General features: G+C 36.5%; 1 protein-coding gene across 4 annotated transcripts in view; it reads right to left on the reverse strand.

Moving 5' to 3' along the window:
* LOC100749681 (hemicentin-1) overlaps nt 1-21,576 on the reverse strand; it is a 431,443-nt gene that overhangs the window by 79,382 nt on the left and 330,485 nt on the right. For all 4 annotated transcript variants that reach the window (XM_033320792.1, XM_024367725.2, XM_033320790.1 and 1 more), the window contains exons 4-6: nt 17,723-17,893; nt 17,138-17,299; nt 2,898-3,082 (exon numbers count right to left, since the gene is read on the reverse strand). In XM_033320792.1, coding sequence (XP_033176683.1) covers nt 2,898-3,082; nt 17,138-17,299; nt 17,723-17,893 — 518 coding nt within the window. The remainder of the gene's footprint in view (nt 1-2,897; nt 3,083-17,137; nt 17,300-17,722; nt 17,894-21,576) is intronic.

Below are 21,576 nucleotides of genomic sequence, written 5' to 3' on the forward strand. Positions count from 1 at the left end.
ATTGGGTCAACGATTAACGCTCGTTGCTTCTTAGTTCGAGCTAGATCATCTTCATCGTGCGAATGAAACATAAGAATAAAGTAGCCTTCAAATTCCAACTAAAAAATAGTTTAGAAATAAATTCCAAATTACAAACGTTCAACAACAATTTGAATCTTACCGTTCTCCTCGGACTGACATAACCCGAAATGAAAATCGTATTTGTCAATAGATGTTATTAAAATATACAGGGTGGTTGGTAACTGGGGGTACAAGCGGAAGGGGATGATTCTACGCGAAAAAAGAAGTCGAAAATATAGAATAACAATTTTTTTTTATTTTATTCTTTTTTAATTTTTTTAAAAATCTACAGTGAGATCCGTTATAACGAGACGTGATAAAGTGTACGCGTACCGAGCGAAAATTCAAAGTCGATTTTCTCGAAAACAAAGCCTCAAACGAAAAATTTTTATTCTGTATTTTCCACTTCTTTTTTCGCGTAGAATCATCCCCTTTCAGCTTGTACCACCAGTTACCAACCACACTGTATATAGTTCGATGTATTTCGATTTTACTGCTTTTCGGGCGCTTCATATTTTTCGCAAAGAAAGTATTTGAAAATTTGAAAAGAAAATATAAGCGAGAATCAATGGGATTACATTTAAGAAGTAATTGTTCGCAATAAGAGTTTCGCGTATACCAGAGCCTATTTATTTGAAAAAGTAGAAACATGAGAAAGCAAATAGAAAATAAAGCGAAGCGAAGAAGGGAAAAGAAAAGGAAAAGAGCTGGACGACTAAATAAGGTGATCCGATTTCTTATTCAGCCATCTAAAGTTGAAGCGACTTTATAGCCGCGGATATTGCCATAATGGATTTATGATGGTGGCGAGCCGTACAGATTCTCCTATAGGTACGTGAACGCGTTATTACAGTGACATGCTACACGAAATGACGTATAATGATTTTCCGATGCGACAAGCCAGCAACATCGTATTCATCTGTGAAATTACTTTTTCATACGCGTCAAGCGATACCTGATTTTGTATCGTCGTACGCTCGTATGAATAATCGTCAGCCGATTACCTGAAATTTCACGCGTACAACTTAAAATGAAAGTTGTATGATTTTAGTACTATACAAGGTTTACGAGCTGCCAATGGTTTACATTCTAGTGGTCATAGGTGTAGGATCGTTTGACTTAATGACGCTATGTGACGAGAACAATAATGAAGTTAAACCGATCGAATTTGCTACAATGAACCAGTGGCCGTGGTGAAAATGATGTTTGTGTCATGATATCAAGTTACTCTGATGTATTAGTGATTGATCGATTAAATAACTCTATCGCGTGAAAGACCAGTTTCAACGCAAATATCACGTACGTGGATTATCTGTCTAGTATTTTGCTTTTGATCCTATTGTGTCGAGTGTTTCAAACGTCACAAAATAGTGCGATATTTGCTCTTGAAATTCGATATTTTTGATTAGTTCGCACACAAATTTTGCACGACTCAATTAAATTACATAGAAGCCAATTGATCGAGTTCGTTTAAAGTTGAGTATTTGATGATTGAAACATTAGATAAAAATTACGTATTGTAATAATAAAAATTGCAAATTTGTATCTTTCTCAGTACGATTAAATAAATGGAATCTACGTAAATAATTATTACACCCCATAAAAGATACAATGAGTACTTTACTTTTAAAATACCTTTTATATTTTAGAGTATTAGTTTAAATATCTCGTAAATGTACAAGGTCTACTTTCATTTATAAATCAAGAAATCTTCCACTTCCAGAAATGTCGTAGTGAAGCGAAGTTATACTTTGCATATAAAGCGTGATGTTTCCAATTTTCACGGAGTAATGAAAATCTTGATCAGAAAATAAAGGGAATATGCCTCGACGAACGACTGGAGCCTCGCGTCTAATCGAATTAATTCGAGTCGAACGGTTTGAAGGAATCGCGGGTTGCAATTCGCGCGAAATATACTGCATTTGAATAACTGCTTTCTCGCTTCAGGTAGCACCAACTGCGAATTCTGTTTATTCGTTGGCCGAAGTAGTTTATTGCTCGTGAACTCGTTGCAAGAGACATCAAGTTGGCTTACATAGCTGGTACGGCACTTTGTTACTTAAAATATGCGCTCGAGCTGACGTCCAGGCGCGTTAACGCGACTTCGCCAATCGTCCATTCGATAAAAGAGAAAACTTCGTAGAAGAAACGCCATTAAGAAATTTTAGCTATGAAATAGTAATGTAATTCAAAACTGATTTACGCGACGTGATTTAGCAAATAGGATCGACTCCTTTTTAGTATGGTGTTTACGAAAGAAAATATAATATAAGGCAATGTGAAATTGAAAATTTCTTTGATAAAGAACAATGATATAACGATATATCGAATCGCTAAAAAAGTGTATTAATTTTAATAAAGGACTTTTTAGTCGTTAAAAGATACATTTGCTTTTAACGAAGAACATTAAAGTATGTTAAAATTATTACCAACGATGCACAACATTTTTTAAATATTCGAAATCTAAGGAAAAGATTATTCTCTATTTTCTAATAACTTTCAATCGTATGCTAATAATTTCAATGTTTATTGATTCTATAATCATTAATCTATGTTAAATAATCTCAGCAACGGTAAAAGTAAAATGTAGTAGTACGTTTGTGAATTCATCGCGGATTATCGAGCAATTCTATCTGGAATTTACTGTCAGCTTCTATCTATTATTCTATGTCTCTTCCTTGCTTTCTATTTGATTATAATGACTGAATTACGTCTTCCAGAGTAACAGTGCGGTTTCTTTTAAAGATTTGTATCTTGCACGTAAGCAGAACAAGGAATTAACAAAAGGGAATAGTTGCATCGCATAGTTGCATGTAAGTTTTCAAGTCAGTACTCACATTCTCCTTGACCTTCGCCTCTTGTATTTGAATTCTGTCGTTACTTTCGTTCAGAACCTCGGTACCGTTTTGCCAGGTGATGTTCGCGGCCGGCCTGGCTGCTAGTACAGTACATTCGAGCATAACTCTCGTCCCTTGCACCACATGGCCCACCACCCCGTTCAAATCCATCTTCAGTGGCCGGACTGGAAAAGATGTTTTGTTAAGATATTTAAGAGTTTGCGGGAAGATAAAGGGAAGAAGATAGAGGAAAATGCGCTCTTAGAATGTAAAAATATCCAAAGGTAATCGAAGTTATTTAGAATTTTAGGAACATTGAAGTTTAAGGAAAATTGATTTAATTAATGTTCAAACCTAAACACTTTCGTACAGTCGAACATTCAAGTTTTCGAATCTTCAAATATCAAAATATAGAAATTTTCACATTTTTACATCTCTTTGCTTCCAAGTTTTCAAATTTCGATACACCAAAACATTTAAATTTTCGAATTTTTATATTTTCAAATTTTATATTTTCAAATTTTATATTTTCAAACATTTAAATTTTCGAATTTTTATATTTTCAAATTGCCTTCTTTACGAATCTTCAAATGTTCGTATATTTGTGCCTTGCTACTTTTAATATTCTGTTCGTTTTCCTTCAATATTCAGGTTCGCGCGCCTTTTTACACATAAATTTTCACGAACCCCTTAAACTACCCCAAGAGAACCTTACTTACTATCAAATCAACGTATCATTCGACCCACAAACTTTCATAAGGTTGCCTGAAGGAAACCTTAATATAGACAAAAAGAGAAGCAAATTCGTTTGAAAATAAACGATGATCCCTGGGAAGGAACGTGTTATTCAGAAAATCCAATTATCGTGTTACGTCAACTTGGCGGTAATACACCTTTACCTCTCGCCCTTTTTCATATAACGCGAACTCGTGGCCGCAACTGATTCATGACACGTTCTCTATGCTTGTTACGTGTCAGTGTACGTAGTAACACGTGTACACATGTACACAGAGAAATACAGTGTCAGGCTGAGCTGTCTAGTATAGACGATCTAATGCAATATCCAAGCTGAGCCGCTGTCTGCATCTTGTATCTTCTATAAGAATAATATAAAGGTGGTGCAAGCTGCAAGGTGAGACAGCTGTAAGGTACGAAGAGGAGGGGTAAGATTGAGAAGCTGGGCGGTTGAATAAAGAGGAAAACTCGATGGGTGGACGAGGAGTGTTGGAAAATCAGAAAGTCAAGTTGCACGAAGAAATTCGAAGGAATTTCTATCTGAGATTTTCTTTCTTCACGCCAGACTTTATTCTTCCTGTCAAACTTTTGAAAAGCGCCTTTTTGAGAAGTATTAGTGATATGAGTTGAATTCCTTAGCTGAATTGTTATCATTGATTTCTTAGTTTCTTACTTATAATTAGTTCGAAATAGTTGTCATGTACAGAAACAAACATTTTCCAACGAGTCTTTATATTTTGCACGAATCGTTAAAACTTTTTCTACGAAATATTAGTTTCGGTCACGAATTTTATTGGATAATTTTGTGTTATTAGACTGAAAGATTTGGATCGTGAAAATTTCATTTCGTAACAAAATACTGGATCGCTGCAAAGGACCGGACAACAGTGTTATTTTTGCGAATTTCCATCCGTTTTCTCATTCTCAAATTTACATTTTCTACTCCACGAACAGGTTCAACCAGATGTTCTCTCTGAAATTTCCTCGGTGCTGGCTCTGCTTACTACGTTCACCAAAATTCCTCTCCGATGCATTAGCCATTCTTAAGAGCACTCGCCTCGACACATAGACTAAAATATTCACTCACCGTCATCATTCGACTCAATTTGCAAGTCTCTATGCATCTCTTCCATCTTTATAAACAATTTGGAATTTTAAAACATATCAGTGATTGTATGACGCGAGAAAAGAATCAATTCTTAAGTAAAGATGCAAAGTATTACAAATGTTCATTGAAGTACCAACAGAGAGTAATTGCATCAGTTTGATCGGAGATGAGATTAAAACGAAAATTAAACGCAAAATCAATCCTTCGGTTTCCCATAAATGTATAAAAATCCTAAATCTGTTGATAAGCAATATGAAAAGCTCTACTCGATTCCGAACTTTATTATCACCGAAAGTTTGAACTTAATTCTATTATGCGAGAATATTGCACATGGTTATTAAAAAAAAAATCCAACGTTTTATCGGTGTGGAACATTGAAAAAACAATTTTGAATTTATGAATGGGGGTTGTTCTAGCTAACAGAATAGTCCAAAGATACCGAATATCAGGATAGGTCGACATATTGGATAATTGGAGAAACCGAAGTCTGCGACAGACGGCTGTTCAATAAACGAATCAATCGACGTACGACCACGTTTTATTTCCACCTACGATACCAGTTACGTTTTCGTTACGTTTTTGCCTTCTTTCACCCTTTCCTTTCTCCCCCGTTGCGTTGGCTCGATTAAACGGTCTGCCGCTTTTCTGTTTGCATTTTATTCGGCCCTCTGATTTGACAGCGTCCCGTACCACGAAACTTCGATCGAGCAATTTCTGCTTGTAATTCCCTCAAAGCGGATACGTTTTTATAGCTGTGCCGGAATTATACGCGCATTTGAAACGGTCGACAAGGGATTGGCAGGTTCGAGAAATTTTCTTCCCCGGGATTATTGCCGATATTGTCGCGTTTATAGACACGTACGCCTTTTCTTTCGCCTTTGATGATAAATTCAGGACCGGGTTTTGTACATTTTTTGTTTTACAAAGTTTTATGCAACTTCATACGTTTGTTCGAAGCTGTCAATATTTCACGCATTTCTACTTGTCCCATTTTTAATTGTGAATTCATTTCGTTAATTTATTATCAAATAAATTGCGAATCTATTTATTTATCAGAGGTAAATTTTCGTTAGAAGATTCGATTTGTTATAGCTTTCATAGATATTACGTATCGTTTAAATTAACCATTAATTTGCTATACTTGCATCAGAAACTAGAAAATATGAAAACTGATCAAGTCGATTACCACATTTATAGAACACACGAAATACAGTTACGACTTTCAAGAGTTAATTTAACCGACAAATATAATAGGTAGGTAAGTGAACGGGAAATATATTCAAAATTCAACGCAATAATTTATTACGTTTCACCAGAAATTAACGTACACGTGGGAAACACATCTACAAGGCTTAGACGTCATCGTAATTAACGTTTCCAATTATCCATCCCTCAAAGCCAGCCACGCGAAGTAAGACGAGAAATGGTAAGCAAAAGACCAGAGTATATGGCGGCATAGCGTTCGGTGAGAGGATTTCCGCGTAAATTTCGCCAGTATGGCTCACGTTCGCGCGAGTTATAAAATTTCTAAGTGGCTAAACAACGTTTACTCTGTTATCGCTAGATAAATCGTAAAATCACGCTGTGAGGATTTTCGAAAAAGCCGTAAAAATAAAGTAGGCGAGCGAAAACGTTCGTTTCGTAGTGTTAGGCCCACAGGAAATGGAGAGAAGAAGTTGTAGATGGGAAGAGCTCGACTTTTGTTATCCGGCGGCCGTCTGTGTAATTGAACTGCGGCCGAAAACGTGTGGCAATTTGCGGATCACGTTGCATCCAGTCCCTGTAAACGTTGCGATCCAGGTAATAAAAGGCTTTCGATGGAGATAAGCCTGAAATCCGTTGGAAATTCCTCATCGTTTCCAATTCTGCCTGGATATCGAGTTGAAACAAAGGAAAAGAGAGAATTCTTTGGTCGTAAAAATTATTGTTGGCTATTCGTGTGAAGAGTACATGAAGAAGGAAAACACGAGGAAACGCGATAAGTTCGTTCTTGTTCGTTTTCATAAAAAGATGTTTGTCTTTCGATTTTATGTTAACATCTCTCTTATCGCGATACAAAAATTCGACGACGGTAACACGATTCAACGATATTTCTCAAATGACGAGATGTACGAATTGGCCAATTATTGGGTTTTTGCAATACTACGTATCGAAACGATATAATGATATAACAGTAATGCTTTGTGTATCTGTTATTAAGGCTAATCCAATTATCAAGTAACAAACAAGCTACGATAATCTCATCTTGTCTCCCTATTGTTAACTACTACTTCGCTTTACCCCTGGCAGAAGATTGATGCCATGCAATCTTGCATGTCTAGCAATTTAATTTTAATGAAGTTTCTGATCACGTAAAGGAACGTAAACGAACGCAAGGTAAATATGAGCTGGAAAGTTTACATATGAAGGCGAAGAAATATTTCTCTTTTATTATAGTAACATACTAAACCAGGCAAATAAATATTCTTCTTTAATAGACTTATATTTTGATAATTGGACCAACTTCTTTAGATAAGAGCCGTTGGAAGCAATTAAAAATGAACTCTAATGTGTAACTTGTCAGACATTTTAAAAACTGGATATTTGAATTAATCTGGTTAATAATTTCGAACTATATTAAAAATACTTAAGTTCAGCAACATTATTAAAACTTTATCATAATACTGTCTATCGTAACATTCCTTTGTTAAAGCACTTAATCTCAAGGATCCGAAGAAAATTACTTTATTTAGTCATTTATATTATAAAGTGGATATTATGAGAACAACGAAATAACTAAAATATAAATGCAATAAAAAGTATTCAATTTGTAGCAAAAATAACGATAGATGTCTATATAGATTTATAGCCGATAAGGTACGTGCTAAGATAAAGTTTTATTTGAAAAAAGCAATTAAAACACTCAAATCTAACATCACTTAATATCGTAAACAAACTGCTACATAAGAACAGTCCAGTTAATAAGTCTCAATTAATATCATCGATTAATTATGACATAAGAATGGTCCAGCTAATAAATTTAATTTATCCATTTCTTCTGCACGATTATTTCTCTACCATCGAAACTGATAACGAAGAAGAATCCGTCTGTGGCGGTAATCACCGAAACGGTTACCGAAACGAACTGTTTCTTAGTCCATTCGTCCTTTCTTCCTCGCAGGGCGCCGCGAGCTCAATTTCCGGGCAGCAGCCGTCGAGATACTTAGTCCAGGTACTCGGCATCGCTTCCTGTACCGCTGAAGAAACATTAAAAAGTTCACGTGCAAGTATCCTTCGGCACAGGTCTCCTTTCCTCTCTCCGCGAACTTTCTCTCCTTGCCCATTCTCTTCCGCTTTTTTCCTCTTCGTCCTTTATCCTCGTTTCTCTATCTCAGTGCGCTCTTCAGCGAGGGAAATACGGGGAAGTAAGTTTCCCGAGGCGGTTACAGGGGAGATAATTCTCGAGCGAGACCAGCGAACGGGCAATCAGCGAAACGACGCGCGGCAAGAACGTGAAAAGAAAGACCGGTCGATCCGGAATAGAGAGCGAACAGGGAATCTAATATCGAGGATTGCATTTGCCTTGAACCGCGTCCTCCACTTTTCCTCTTTTACCCCCTTCTCTTTTCCTTTTCACCTTTTCCTTTCGCCCCGCTTCCCCTACTCCATCCCTCTTCAGCCACTTCTTTCGACAAACGCCGTAGCACGAGGAAAGCGGAAGAAAAAAATGACAAAGATCCGTTTCCCCTCTAGCCCTTTCCCTTCTCTTATATTTAACGAGCTGCGCCGCTCCGACGGTTTTACAGAAAGCAACTCTCCTCGCGGAACATTCACACTCGTATACAAAGAGGTGTGCGTATACGTAGAATCGAGAAAACGGTTTATCGACTTTGGCTCGAGCGGTTTCGAAGAATAATAGAGAAATTTCTCCGCGGGAGGTAATACGATTTTCCCGGGACAATGGAGAAAAGCGAAAGTGATTTTCATAAAAAGGGAGAGTTAAACGAGGGTTGAAAGACAATTCTTCATGATTGTTGAGTTACTCTTTTCGAGCTATTCTTTTCCTCGATTTTGCCCGTCAGATCGGTGGATTATGACGCTGGTTTTTGTAAGTGGATCCCGGTAATTGGTCGAATCTATCGGCTTTTGTAACCGACTTGTGGCTTTGCTGGCGTGTTCTATATAATTCTTTGATATTTTTGATATAATAATTCTATGATACAGGAAGTTTGTTCCTTAAGATGGATATTCGATATATTCATTAGTATTTTATCCACGCGAAAAGGAAAGGGAAATTTTCACGCTCTAATTTCAGCAGCATTAATTAATTCAAAACGAATATTTAATTACTGGATGTTTACTCGCAGATCGAGAGAAGATTGCTGAATTAAATAACATAACGTAATAAATATTCAAAATATCCAAAACGAAACGCTCGTTCTAATATTTAGAAGATGGAGCACATTTGTATTTGCGAGTTTTACGTAAACATTTATAATGTACTCGTTACACGTTCTCACATTTATAAGATGAAACGCGTTCGTGTTTATGAATTTTACAGAAACCTCCACGATCTACTTATCGTTTATTCCTTCCTCTTCCAAGCCTTAAATCTATGCTCAGCAACAAGATTTTCCTCGCACCATCCTAATCGTCATTTATGATTCTCTTACACCGACCGTCAAAAACCACTTCTCCCTCAACTGACTATATTAACACCCCTAAATTCGGTGACTATACTGAACCACTCGAGCGTGGACAGATTTCTACCTCTCCCTATCAAACTTTCTCCCTCTCTCTCTCTCTCTCTCTCTCCCCCTCTTTTGTCCCCTCGATCGATCATTTCCTCCTCTCTCGAGCATTGTTTGCTCCCCAATCAATTATCCTCGGCGATTTTTTTTTGCTTTGGGGGCGAGAACGCGGTGGAAAATTTTTCCAACGACCGCGGCACCAGGCATCTGGGAGAGTTGGCAGACTGGCAAGCGGTTTCGTACCAGAGTTTTCCAAGTCCTGGGATGCGATTTCCGGCTCTTGTTTGCCCCTAAGAGGCGGCGTGTCTGCAAACTCCGCACTCTCTCATTCTCCTTCCGTGCAGGTGTGTGTCTTTCGAGTCGGCCTTCTCCGGAACCTGACTTCACCAGCTGTGCCGGCAGCTGAGACTTTCGCAGATACGTCGCTCGCGACCACTTGCAACGATTCGACTTTAAATCCACGGCAAGTCGTTAAAAGCGGCTTACTTAATCGATTTATTCGCACCACACCCATCCCCATTCCGCGACCTTTCCTCTCGATATTGGAAAAGCGGCAAGTTTCGAGGTGAGAACCCATCCGCTCGGTTGAACAGACTCTTTATCGGCTCCGTGGATCGCGGACACTCGGACCGATTGTTTTACGCTTCTGGATTCATTTACTTCGTCCAAGATAGAGGTCTCTTTTCTCATCCTAAAAGTACGAGCTATGAATTTGTTGTATCTCTGATGATTGTATTACACGTTGTTCGCTACGTCGTACGCTGATATACGAACCGTTCACACGGCAAAGAGATTAAGTCCACTTTTCGAAATTTTAATTCCAAAGAATTTGAGCGATCCTCATCGTGTGAAATTTCATCGATTTTCTCTACGTTTTGTTTTGTGCAGTTAATCGATTTGGCGAGTAAGCCGCTCATATATAATGTATAGTATATTTATATACCGAGTCAGTTGGTTGGATGGTTGCCCGATTCGTCAGATACACGATTAGTAGAACTTTAGTGGAAAATGTAAAGTATGGCTTTAACGTGAAGGATGGATTCGCGAAACGTTAATAGCGAGTGGAAACGCAGAGTTTTGGTATTTTTTAGGTCACGTATCCTTTGGTTAAATAATGTCATTTGAATATAGACGAGATTTTAAGAGCAACTAGCGCTCAGCTTTCTTATTATGTCTATGATTGTATGGTAACGTAGATACGCAGAATGTGCCGTATAACGTAGATAGAATGAAGTGAAAATGAAAAAGAATATCTCGATTCTTCTGTTATGTTTGTTATTCTCATAGTTTTTTAAAATAAATTTTTACCTATTTAGTTATAATATTTTAATACATCTTTTTTTCTCCGTACAAATCTCTGTTCTCCGGACAAACCAAGATCACTCGCTAATCTATTCGTTGTTTATTCTAAAAATTCTTCGTTAAAAATATCATTATTATATCGAGTTAGCCATAATTAGCGACCGAAGACTCACTGGAAACATCACAAAAACAGCGGTGGTTATCGATGCGTCCGATAATGGCGACGCACGGGCCATTTCATTGAATTTCAGATAAAAATGATGATTATTCGTACGCGATTAAAGCTGTTGGTAGTCGATTCGTCTGGCACGCTGCTTAGTAATCTTGAGTAATTTATGGGCAATCGCTGACTATATGAACACGACCACCATTGTCAGTCGTATGAAAACTGGCGCGTCGTTTGCATGGAAACAGCGTGTCACGATGCGGCCGGGCATGTTTCGCGAATACCAGTTACGTCTATCGAGAGCCTGTTAAATTCATAATAACCAGATTCACCTGGAACTATTTCGAACGTTCTCATCGATAGAAATCCTGCGACGTTACCAACGGGATACAATTTTTTCCCCGTGAAAGGCGAAACAAAAAAGCAGTTGGTGTTGCTCGTTTCGTCGGTTAAAACAGCCGCAAACTTTGTTGCATCCTATCAATAAAACGCGTAGGTTGAAAGTTTGGACATGGAAAGCTCGACGAACGCTAATTTTTATGGCTCGTTTTTGGGATCGTGAATAAAACGAAATATCATGTCGTTCGATAGAATTTTTGATGGAACTGTTGCGCTATATTTGTTAGTCTCTAGAGTGATATGAGATCAGGAAATTCTGCAGTTCGAGATTCGAATATAGGACACACTCAGCCACAAGTACGTACGTCGAATCTTTTATTTTCGTTTCGTTCTGCAAAGTGTCGTTCTGATTTTCAGATTTGCAAAGAGGGAATTAGCCAATTTACGTTGACGTCTCATGGAAATTGGGAACAGATATTTTAGAAGATTCGTAGTGCGTAGATTAGATGTAGCAATGAAATTAGTCATCTCCGATCGATATACGTATCATGAATTTTATAATATAATTACTTTTCGTTTCGCTCGAATTCTACTTAAACCAGTCTCCGGTCGACATCGGTTAATCTTACTTAGTCAATTCCTACTTACTCAAGATGGTTTCCAATCAAGTTCACTTCATCACAGTCAACTTCCTGCAAACTCACAAACCAAGTTTGAGCTCCCATCGACTGCAAGAAGTACTATCTTCGAAACAAGTTTCATTGTACAATTTGAATACGACCACCGTTATGTATATGTAAATGTATGTATACATTTGCACATAGTGACGAAAGACAAGTTGGCGAAGAATAAATTTAATTACTTAAGTATATGGTGAACTGAACTATTTTCAACTTATATCTACTATTTTTTAAATAATTGTTTTAACTGTTAAAATTTTTCTCTTCTCATAGCGAATAATAATAAATAGATGTAAAAGGTTTTACCAAAGATCCTTAGATCCTAAAAATTATTAATTAAATCGTAAATGAATTGGATCATCTTATTAATAAACAGTTAAATAGCTCGCAAATTTCTATGTGAAACATCCTATTTCGTTGTAACACACGCTAATATATTTTGTACAAAAAAATAATATTGTCGTGTCCAAATTCTCCAATTTACATTTATTAAATCTTGCAATGAAAATAATCGATAATTTCATGTGACATTCGGTCAATTCCAATATGTATTAGTAATAGCTTTTTGTATTACATGTTTCGATTATAAACAGCATCGATTATGCATTCGTAAAGGTGATGGTATAAAAGTTAATTTTAAACACATAATTACGGATGAAAATGAAGAGAATGATAGTAAAAAAGAACAACGGTTTATGTAACGCGAAGGCTTGCAGAAATCGTATGTTAAATTATGCGTCCGCCGGTTTTGTTAATTAAATTCGATATAATCTAAATATTACATCGTTAATTACACACGTCGTGCAATTTAATCGGAAACGATTATTAAACGGAATCAAGCATCCCTTTTACAACGAGTCACCTGCTGCAAAATTATTCCTTCATTAACGAATAAAATAAATAATCATTAACGCGATTATACCGAATTCGCTATCGGCATAGTTCGACAATCGTACGATACTAATACACAATCTGTAAATTTAATATCTACCGATTTAATATCCATCCTGCGAGCTTTCATTTAAATCTGTTTATGTTTCGCCGATTATTCCGTTAAAAATACGTAATACGACAAACGTAATTTCAATTATATTTCATTGATTCTTGACTTGAAAGTGTAAAAATTATATAAATTAATTAGTGTTAAAAAAAAGAGGGATATACATATTTAAATATCCTCATTTCGATCAAATCGCATTCGATTGATAAATTCGTTAGCAACGGATACAACAACGGTACAAAACAGAGATCTTTGCTGGCGTGTCAAAGACAAGTGAAACGCGTTCGTCTCGTGACAATTTGTGATTTCCCTGAGTATTGGATACTTCGCGCCAAAGTCTCTCGTCCCTTCGTCCGTTCTTTCTTTCGGGATAATCCCACGACACTGTGTAAAAGGAAAATTGATTTGCCCGGCACACGACAAACTCTCCGGATCCCTTGACTCAAAGTTCCGATTTATTCGCCTTCAAGGCAAGCTTCGCGTCTGTCTCGCGTTTGCACAAGAACGAGCGTCGGCACGGAGTTCGTATGCGCCCGCCTATTCGAACACCATAATTATTCCTGTCAAATTATTTACTCGTTAAACCTATGTGGAACCTATCCGCGTCGGTAAGTTACACAGAATGTGACGTTTAGAATCGTAATTGGGTAGATCCGGATTTTCCTTGATATTCGTCTGTTCTTCCTAGACATTCTAGCATTTCGATAATTAGGGATTTTCCTTTCTATCGCGCATAATGGCCTTCGTTCAAATATCCCTTTGCTTTGTCAATTTAATAAAATACATAATGTTAATATTTATATGATAAAAAGGAATTTTATATATAGAAGATTTCAAAGCTATCTATCTGTACTATAGATTGAAAAAAAAAAATGAATTCTACGTCAAAATCGTGGGAGAAAAACCTAACGAGTCGCATATTTTATGTTTTACAGAGTTGACCTGTTAAACAAATAGTTATTTAACCAGATTCGATTTCTTCACTTACGTTTATGTGGAACTATGAATTTACATAAAATTTCAGAATCTACTACATGTTACGGTAGTGGTATTAAAATCTATAATAATTATTATTCAAATTTCATCATCTACATGTTCCAAATTTTCTTTCAAGACCGTGTTATCGTACTACGAACAGGTAACAATAAAATACTGGAAACGTCAACAGAATTCCCCAAGAAACTGTCCTAATACTATCATAAATCAAAATTTTCTTTCCCCCTCGATAACGTTATTCGAGGCTGACGAGAAAACGATAGGACGCGAAAGCTGTTGGAGTACCAAGGCGAAACGAGGGCTGGAAGAGAGGGAAACGAGCCTGCCGGAACTTTAACTCTTAATCTAGTCGTCGTTATGGACGGTTTTGTGTTTCTCTCCGTCGTTCCACGGCCGGATATAACTCCGGAAAGTTCGCGCGGACATGGAAGGTTCGGCGGAAAAGTTTTTGGATCGGGAGGACTGCTAACTCGGTGTGTTCGTTCCGCAATAGCTGGCGGCACGATTTGTTTCGCGGCGAGGCACGCGAGAAACGTGTATCAGTGCCGCGATAAATTATTCTAATCTACGGTGCCGTCGCCGATTCTTCATTCTTTAATCTCGTGGCCGTGTTCGATCGTATCTACCTGTGATTTTCGAGGCGGCGAGGCAATTTTCGAACGATCGCCTCGATTTTACTTATTCAGCGTGTCGCAATTGCAGCCGGAGCTCCCTCTGAACACGTGGCGAGAATTTTATAATCGTTATTCGTTCTATAGAATATTATAGCGGTTCGAAGACATTTCTAGAATCGTATTTCCAGCTATGAGAAGAATTTTCGGATATTATGGACTCGGTGCAAAGGAAATCTCATTTCCTCGGATGAAACATTAATCAATCAGAAGATTCTGTTCGAAATATCATGCATATTACAAATATTGTTAGATATTACTAGATGTATAGATTATTAAATTATTACTAGAGGTACAAATATACAGGATACTACAAAACATGTGGAAGATATGTATCAGGTTGATTGTAGATATAAAAAAAGAAAAAAATGACAAAATTTCATGTACATAAAACGTACAAAAATGTGTCGTTTAGATCATTATTTTTTCAAATTATAAAAGACAGTATTCTGTGCTGGAAATATATTTATACCGACGAATCATCCTCGCTAATTTACTCGCAATTCATCTTTTTTCTTCTGATGGTTGAGATCTTGTCTTTATTCTATCTCTATTTGATTCGATTCATGGATTTTTGTCCGGTTTGCTATAGAAAATACAAAATTTGTACAATATAGTACTCGTAAATTTCTGTGATTAGTGAAAATTAGCTAATACGTATTATAAATAATCGATTAACACTTAAATCGATATCGTTAGCTACCAGGGGATATAAATTCCATTTGGTAATGTAATATATAGTAGCATTTCGTTTATATTACCATCGACAATTATCCTAAATCACAGTGCTACTACATATTGGGTAATCCTAGTCAGTAGTTATATACGAACCGATATAGATCAGACGTTCCTCGCCATTGCTACAGTGATCCATACTTAATATTAACCCTACAGCGTTGTATAGCAGGTACTAGGTACGATACACTATGTTGTCTCAATGGTATCTTCTATTTTCCCTGGATTCGAGATATATATCTTTGATGCAAATTTACGACGCCGTTAGCGCGATGATCGTGATGAAACAGCGTGATAAAGAAATTACGATTTACGAAACTACGATCTTTCTAAAATTATTGTCACATATAGTTGAGGAAGATATTGATCGAAGGAATAGATTAGGAGATTGAGATAGAACTATACGTAATGAATGAAGTAGCCGCTCTATTATCGTATTTGTCACTTTAGTTTACATAATGATTACGAAGGAGTGATAATTAGTCGACAGAGACGAATTAAAGGAAATTAAGGCAGAGAAAGCAGGCGAATTGAAAAGGATGAAATCAAGGAGAAGAGAACTGACAGAAATAAATTGGAGCGAATCGCATTAAGGGAAAATTGTCAGCAGTGATATTCGTTAGAAAGATGCGTCATTTCTCATGGACTGTGTTTAAAGAAAAAGAGAAGTCTCACGCGTTACATGAAAATGCTCGTATTTAATCGCGATGTTGACTGACGGAGAAAGAGAAGAAACTAAAAGGGAAAAGGAGGGAAAAGCCAGGAAGGAATTGAATGAGAATACGGAAGAGAAGGTTGCACACGGTTCACACGAATTTTAACGACCTTAGTTTTAGCGGACGACACAGCGAAAAAGACTTTTTAGCGGAATGATTTATGGCTAAAACTAGGTAAGATCATAATTTACCGACGGTCCATTCCCTTTCACTTCGTTTGTAATTCATAGATCATGCTTAACTTTCAAAACTTTCCGCTGAAAATTGATCGCACGTTGAAAACTTCTCGTATCACTGTATCCAAAAACATTAATCTTCGGTACATCTATCGTCGTTGGAAGTGGAGGTGTAGTAATTTATAATTTAATCTTATTATTCGAACCATCCGCGACCATTTTGAATTGCTTCTAATACTCGCGTTCGCCCATGTTCTAACAAAGGATGACAAATTACGAAACTGATCAAATAATGTAATATATAAACGTAACGATCCTACAAACACCTATTACTTAAATACTCTAAAACATAGTATGTACCTACGTAGAATGAAATATTCAAACGTTCGAAAACCCAAAAAACAAAACATTATTTTTCGTTACTTTCAAAAAAAAGAAAAAAGAAAAAATGATGTTTTCAAGCGAAAACATCAAATTCCACACGCAAACAGCAGGAACTATACGGGAAAACTTTTGTAAAGCGATAAATTCAATTGCAAGATGTTTGAAAGGATTCTATCTTTCGTAAAAGGGATTCGATTTCACCGGAAACAATCGAACGTGCACGCACGAAAAGAAAGCCAAGGAAACACAGGGGGATCGTATTTCACACCCTTTCGAGACTTTGTCGTCCCAACTCGAAGGGGTTTCACAACGAGATGTCCAGATAAACGAATACGTACACGATTCTAAGGAGTCAAGTTCGCTGGGATTATTTTCGGTCTCGTTTCTGTCGATCGAGACGTCGATAAAGAAACGTTTATCGGCCTTGAGTGATTCACTTTTAGGGGACAGTGATGTTTGGTCGTAGGTTGGAAAGGTGTCACGTGTACACATGCATACTTACCATGGACATCCAGTTTGATATCGACGGTCAGGGGCTCGACCAGGGCTGTACTATTGACTTTACACGTGAAAGTTGAATTCAGCTCGTCGCGTGTAATTTGCATCTGCAACTGGCTGCTCGCGTTTCCTACTCCATTATCACCGATCATCGTCGAGCTGAGCGCTGTAACATATGCGTTCACAAACGCGTTTATATAAATATTTTTCTTTATAAATGAAATTTTTACGGTAAATACGACGGCTTTATCCGTTGTATTTATTTTAGTTTATAAAAAAAATTATTTAAATATATCTTTAAACATTTCTAGATATAATAGTCTGAAGATATAAAAAAGATATGTACAACAAGATGAAAGCATTTTTTTATGAAAAATATAAATTCCAAGCTTTTACGATCTCGAATTAAAATTTCACATCAAAGAGTGTGTTTAAATCCTATAAAGAAGAAAAGTACAACAACTTTGTCAGTAAAAATATTCTCATAAATATCCTTACAATTATTCAAAAGTGACGACGAACTCGTGAAACGTTGCAAAAAAAAAAGAAAAGAAGGAAACGGTATCTTATTAATATCGGTAAATTTTACCTTCCAATGGTTGTTCGTTTTTGAACCACTCGACCGTAGGTACCGGTTTCCCTTCGCCACTCTCGCAGTACAAGGAAATCGACGAACCTTCGTTTATAGGTCCTAAAGTGGCACCAGTGCTTAACGTGTTCTTCGTGTTCTCGTCGATGACACGTACGAATGCAGGTTGCACTGAAACAGAAACGGAAAGCGGTCAATTACACGGCTAAAAAGCGTCTTCGATTCGTCCTACTATTATTGCTCCTATTCAGCACACGCGGTGGCGCTTATGCAACAGAGTTTTTCACGTTGCTCGACACTTTGCTCATCGACTTCCTCGAGCAGCAAACCAAGCGATTCGATATTGATTACGGATACAAGTTGTCGGCATCTAATGACCATGGTCGATTTAATCCGCTGTTTGTATCAATCTTTTATCAGACTATCTATTTGAAAGTTCTAAACGTTTAATAGTAGGATCTAACGTGTATATGTATTAGGTTGTCCGAAAAGTTTCTTTCGTTTCATAAGGTGATAACAGATGAACAACAATTTCTGTTTTATATTATTTTATTGAATTACGTATGATCCACTTCGTTATATTTCTATTAATATGTTCGTGCACGATTCAATAAACTAATATAAAGCAACAAAACATTGTGCGTCTACTATTTTCTTATAAAACGAAAGAAACTTTTCGGACAACCTAATATAAAACAATTGAAAGGGAAATACATTTAGGTTACTGTAAGCAGTAAAGTAAATTATATTAGTATAAAACTAATCTAAATATGCATTATTATAAAAAATTTCATAAGTACTCGTATCTTTTAATTATTGCCAATTGTACGTTTTATTGAATTTTGTTTATGTGCGTGTCTGTTGGGATTTCTTCTATTAGAGAAGAGACAGTTTTGCAATGAAAATGATCCTGTAGGGCCATTGTGTCTATTGTGTTATTATTTTGTTTTTTGTTTTCAAATATCCAAAGATTAGCTTCCTAGTTTTTAGATTTATTAGATTAACGTTCAATATCCGTTCATGGGATTAGACTTGTCATAATGAAATTTTCATAGAGACTCAATTTTACCCCTACAGATTTATAAGCTGCATTTGACTGAAACAATTTTTAGAGTGTGACAGTGCGCGACTGTCACATTGACGTAATTTAGATAATTTCTAACGAAGGCTAGGCTGATGTTTTGAAAGTAAAAATCTTGGAAATTTGTGCGAAAGTCAGTGTGAAATGTGAAGACAGAAATGGCTTATGCGAATGCACACAGGTGTACGTATGAAAGAATAAATCTTCTTCTTAAGGGTGAACGCTGGGTGGTGGGAAAGTTTGGAAACTTTCGAGAGAAAGTTTAAAGAGAAAGAGGTGGAGAAAGGTTTGAAAGCATTAGTGGATCGAGTACTAGATATAGCGACTCTTAGTCTTATTTGTCGAGTTATGTGTATTTTACTTTATCGTCAATTCATATCGTTATTGATATGCAGTGGATATACAAAATATTTTCTTTCTATTATGTTTATTATTTATAGCGTTTATATACTAATAGAATATTTGAAAGTATATTAAATTTTGTACCATTTAGTAATACTTTCAGGCGACTATAAACTTTTATAATAACAACCGGATAAAAAAATGTTTCATTGGAAAATAAGAATATACGTAAATAATTTTTGTAGCTACTGTATAGTATAGTGCTTGGATACGTTATTATAGCTCTTTAATTATTTTCTATAGGATTAAAGGATGAAAATAAATTTGTTATTGTTATAATACGTTAACGAAATAATACTGTTGAAAAATTGATTGGTCTATCTCCGATATACAAATTGATTAAATTCTAGGAATTAATTATAAACTATCTGTTTCCGGGTTATACGTATCTATATATATCCGTATAGATATTGTACGCAGATATCGAATTAATTAAATAAACCAATATTATCAGCCATCCAATAGAAATCCACAAAAGTGTTTGATACATAGACGTAACTTTAACGATTTTATTTACGTAATTTTAAATATATAATGGTAGTTCAATAGTAATATCGATATTTGTAAATTTCTGCTGAGATACTTTAAGTTATTCAATTTTCTATTTAAATTATTCAGATTCCTATCTAATCTTCTTTTTGCTCTTCTCGTCGAGTAATAGCTAATCGATACCATCGTGCTTGTAATCGTGAAAATTCTTTTTGCAGTTTGTATTGCAACGTTTAGTTTTCAGTCTCTGTTCTATATTAAACTATCCCGTAGTAAAATATTTTTTCGTAAAACACAGTTCTCTCTACTTATACAGTTTAGATATAATTTGAAAAAATAGATTAGAAGAACGAATACAATATTTTTCTATTTTCTATTTTAATTTTAATTTAAATTCTATTTTAATTTTATGCGCGGTTTATTCGAGAATTTGCGACCAATGAAAATTTTGTTTTTATTCTTAGAAGTATTATATTCTGTAAAACTCTACAATTTCTCCGTTATACTATCCCTATGTATTCCGTATCGCGTATAACGTGTAGCGCCGTCATGTTACACACCCTTATTACGTTTCCTTGATACGATTATACAGTTCCCTCAAACTTTAATCTTGCGTTTTACACTATCGTCAGATCTTCACACCTCTACGTAACTAACGGAGTATTATTTCATCTCCTCACATATCTCTTATTTATATTTGCAATAAACACTATAATTCCTACCGGCGTTACGTTCAATCCCCCAGACACTGTTTCTACTTTTAGTTATTTATTAACATTAAAGTAACTCCTATTATATTTTTCCTGATTACATTCATAATAAACACCGTAACTTTCTCCAACATCATCATCCTTATTCCCAATTCGACAACAAAGCCGTTCATCTTCCAGTATTTCATTCAATCCCTCCCACGCAGCTCCAATTTTAAGCATTTACGAAGGTCGACATAAATCTTGTTATATTTTTCTTGCCTACATTTATTACGTTTATACCGCACCAGTGGAGTCTCTATTTCTATTGTCACGTATTAAATATAAATTTTTATTTTGTCATGTAAGCTATAAAGTATATCGTTCAATTATCTGAATTAAAGTACAGTTTCTTGGAGCAAATTAATATTATAAATTCACATAGGGGAAAAAGTATTTGTTTCGAGTGCCTCGATTATCTCCGACATTCCAATCTTCATTCTTACTGTCAATTCAAAGTCCTCTACGGCATCTCATTCAACTATTCTGCCACAAATTCTACCAAAGCCTCTCCTCTTTGAAACGTCTGAAAGCCCAACACTTTCGCCAAAACAGCTCTCTAAACACAGAGAACTAAGCAAACCGCAAGTTATTATTCATTGTCATTCTCCAACACTGGCGCGAAGCCTGGTAGAAAGTCAGTCGCATGTAAATCGCTTGACGAAAGTTCTGAAGATGATAATACGAAAGACGTTCAGTGTCCACGTTTTGTCCCGGGTTCTTTCACCGCCCCCGTTTTATCTTTCGAACTCAATATCACTGTGAAAGGCTCGTCTGCGTCGCGCAGACGTTTGAATCCGGTTTTTAATTCGGCATTCCCTTGGACTCGCGGTGGTGCATTGTGCGACAGCAAAGGGAGAGGACAGCGGTGGGCCGGTTTGAAAACGCAGAAGCGGACCAGCTTTTCCTCGGGACGTAGGCCCGCTCTATGAATAAACTTTTCAACGCGTACAAGTGCCGCTTCCGGGATAGCAGCCCCGGTTGAATTCATCGCGAGCCACTGAATGTCAAGTAACTGTTTTCGCTGGAAATTCATCTTGCGAATTTACGTGCGCGCGGAGAGCGCCGTAACTTTTTATTGCGAAGCTGAACCGGAAATACCAGCCTGGTGGTCCGGTAACCTCGGCGACGAG

Source organism: Bombus impatiens, unplaced genomic scaffold, assembly GCF_000188095.3.
Source record: "Bombus impatiens unplaced genomic scaffold, BIMP_2.2 scf_0349, whole genome shotgun sequence".
Classification (NCBI taxonomy): domain Eukaryota; kingdom Metazoa; phylum Arthropoda; class Insecta; order Hymenoptera; family Apidae; genus Bombus; species Bombus impatiens.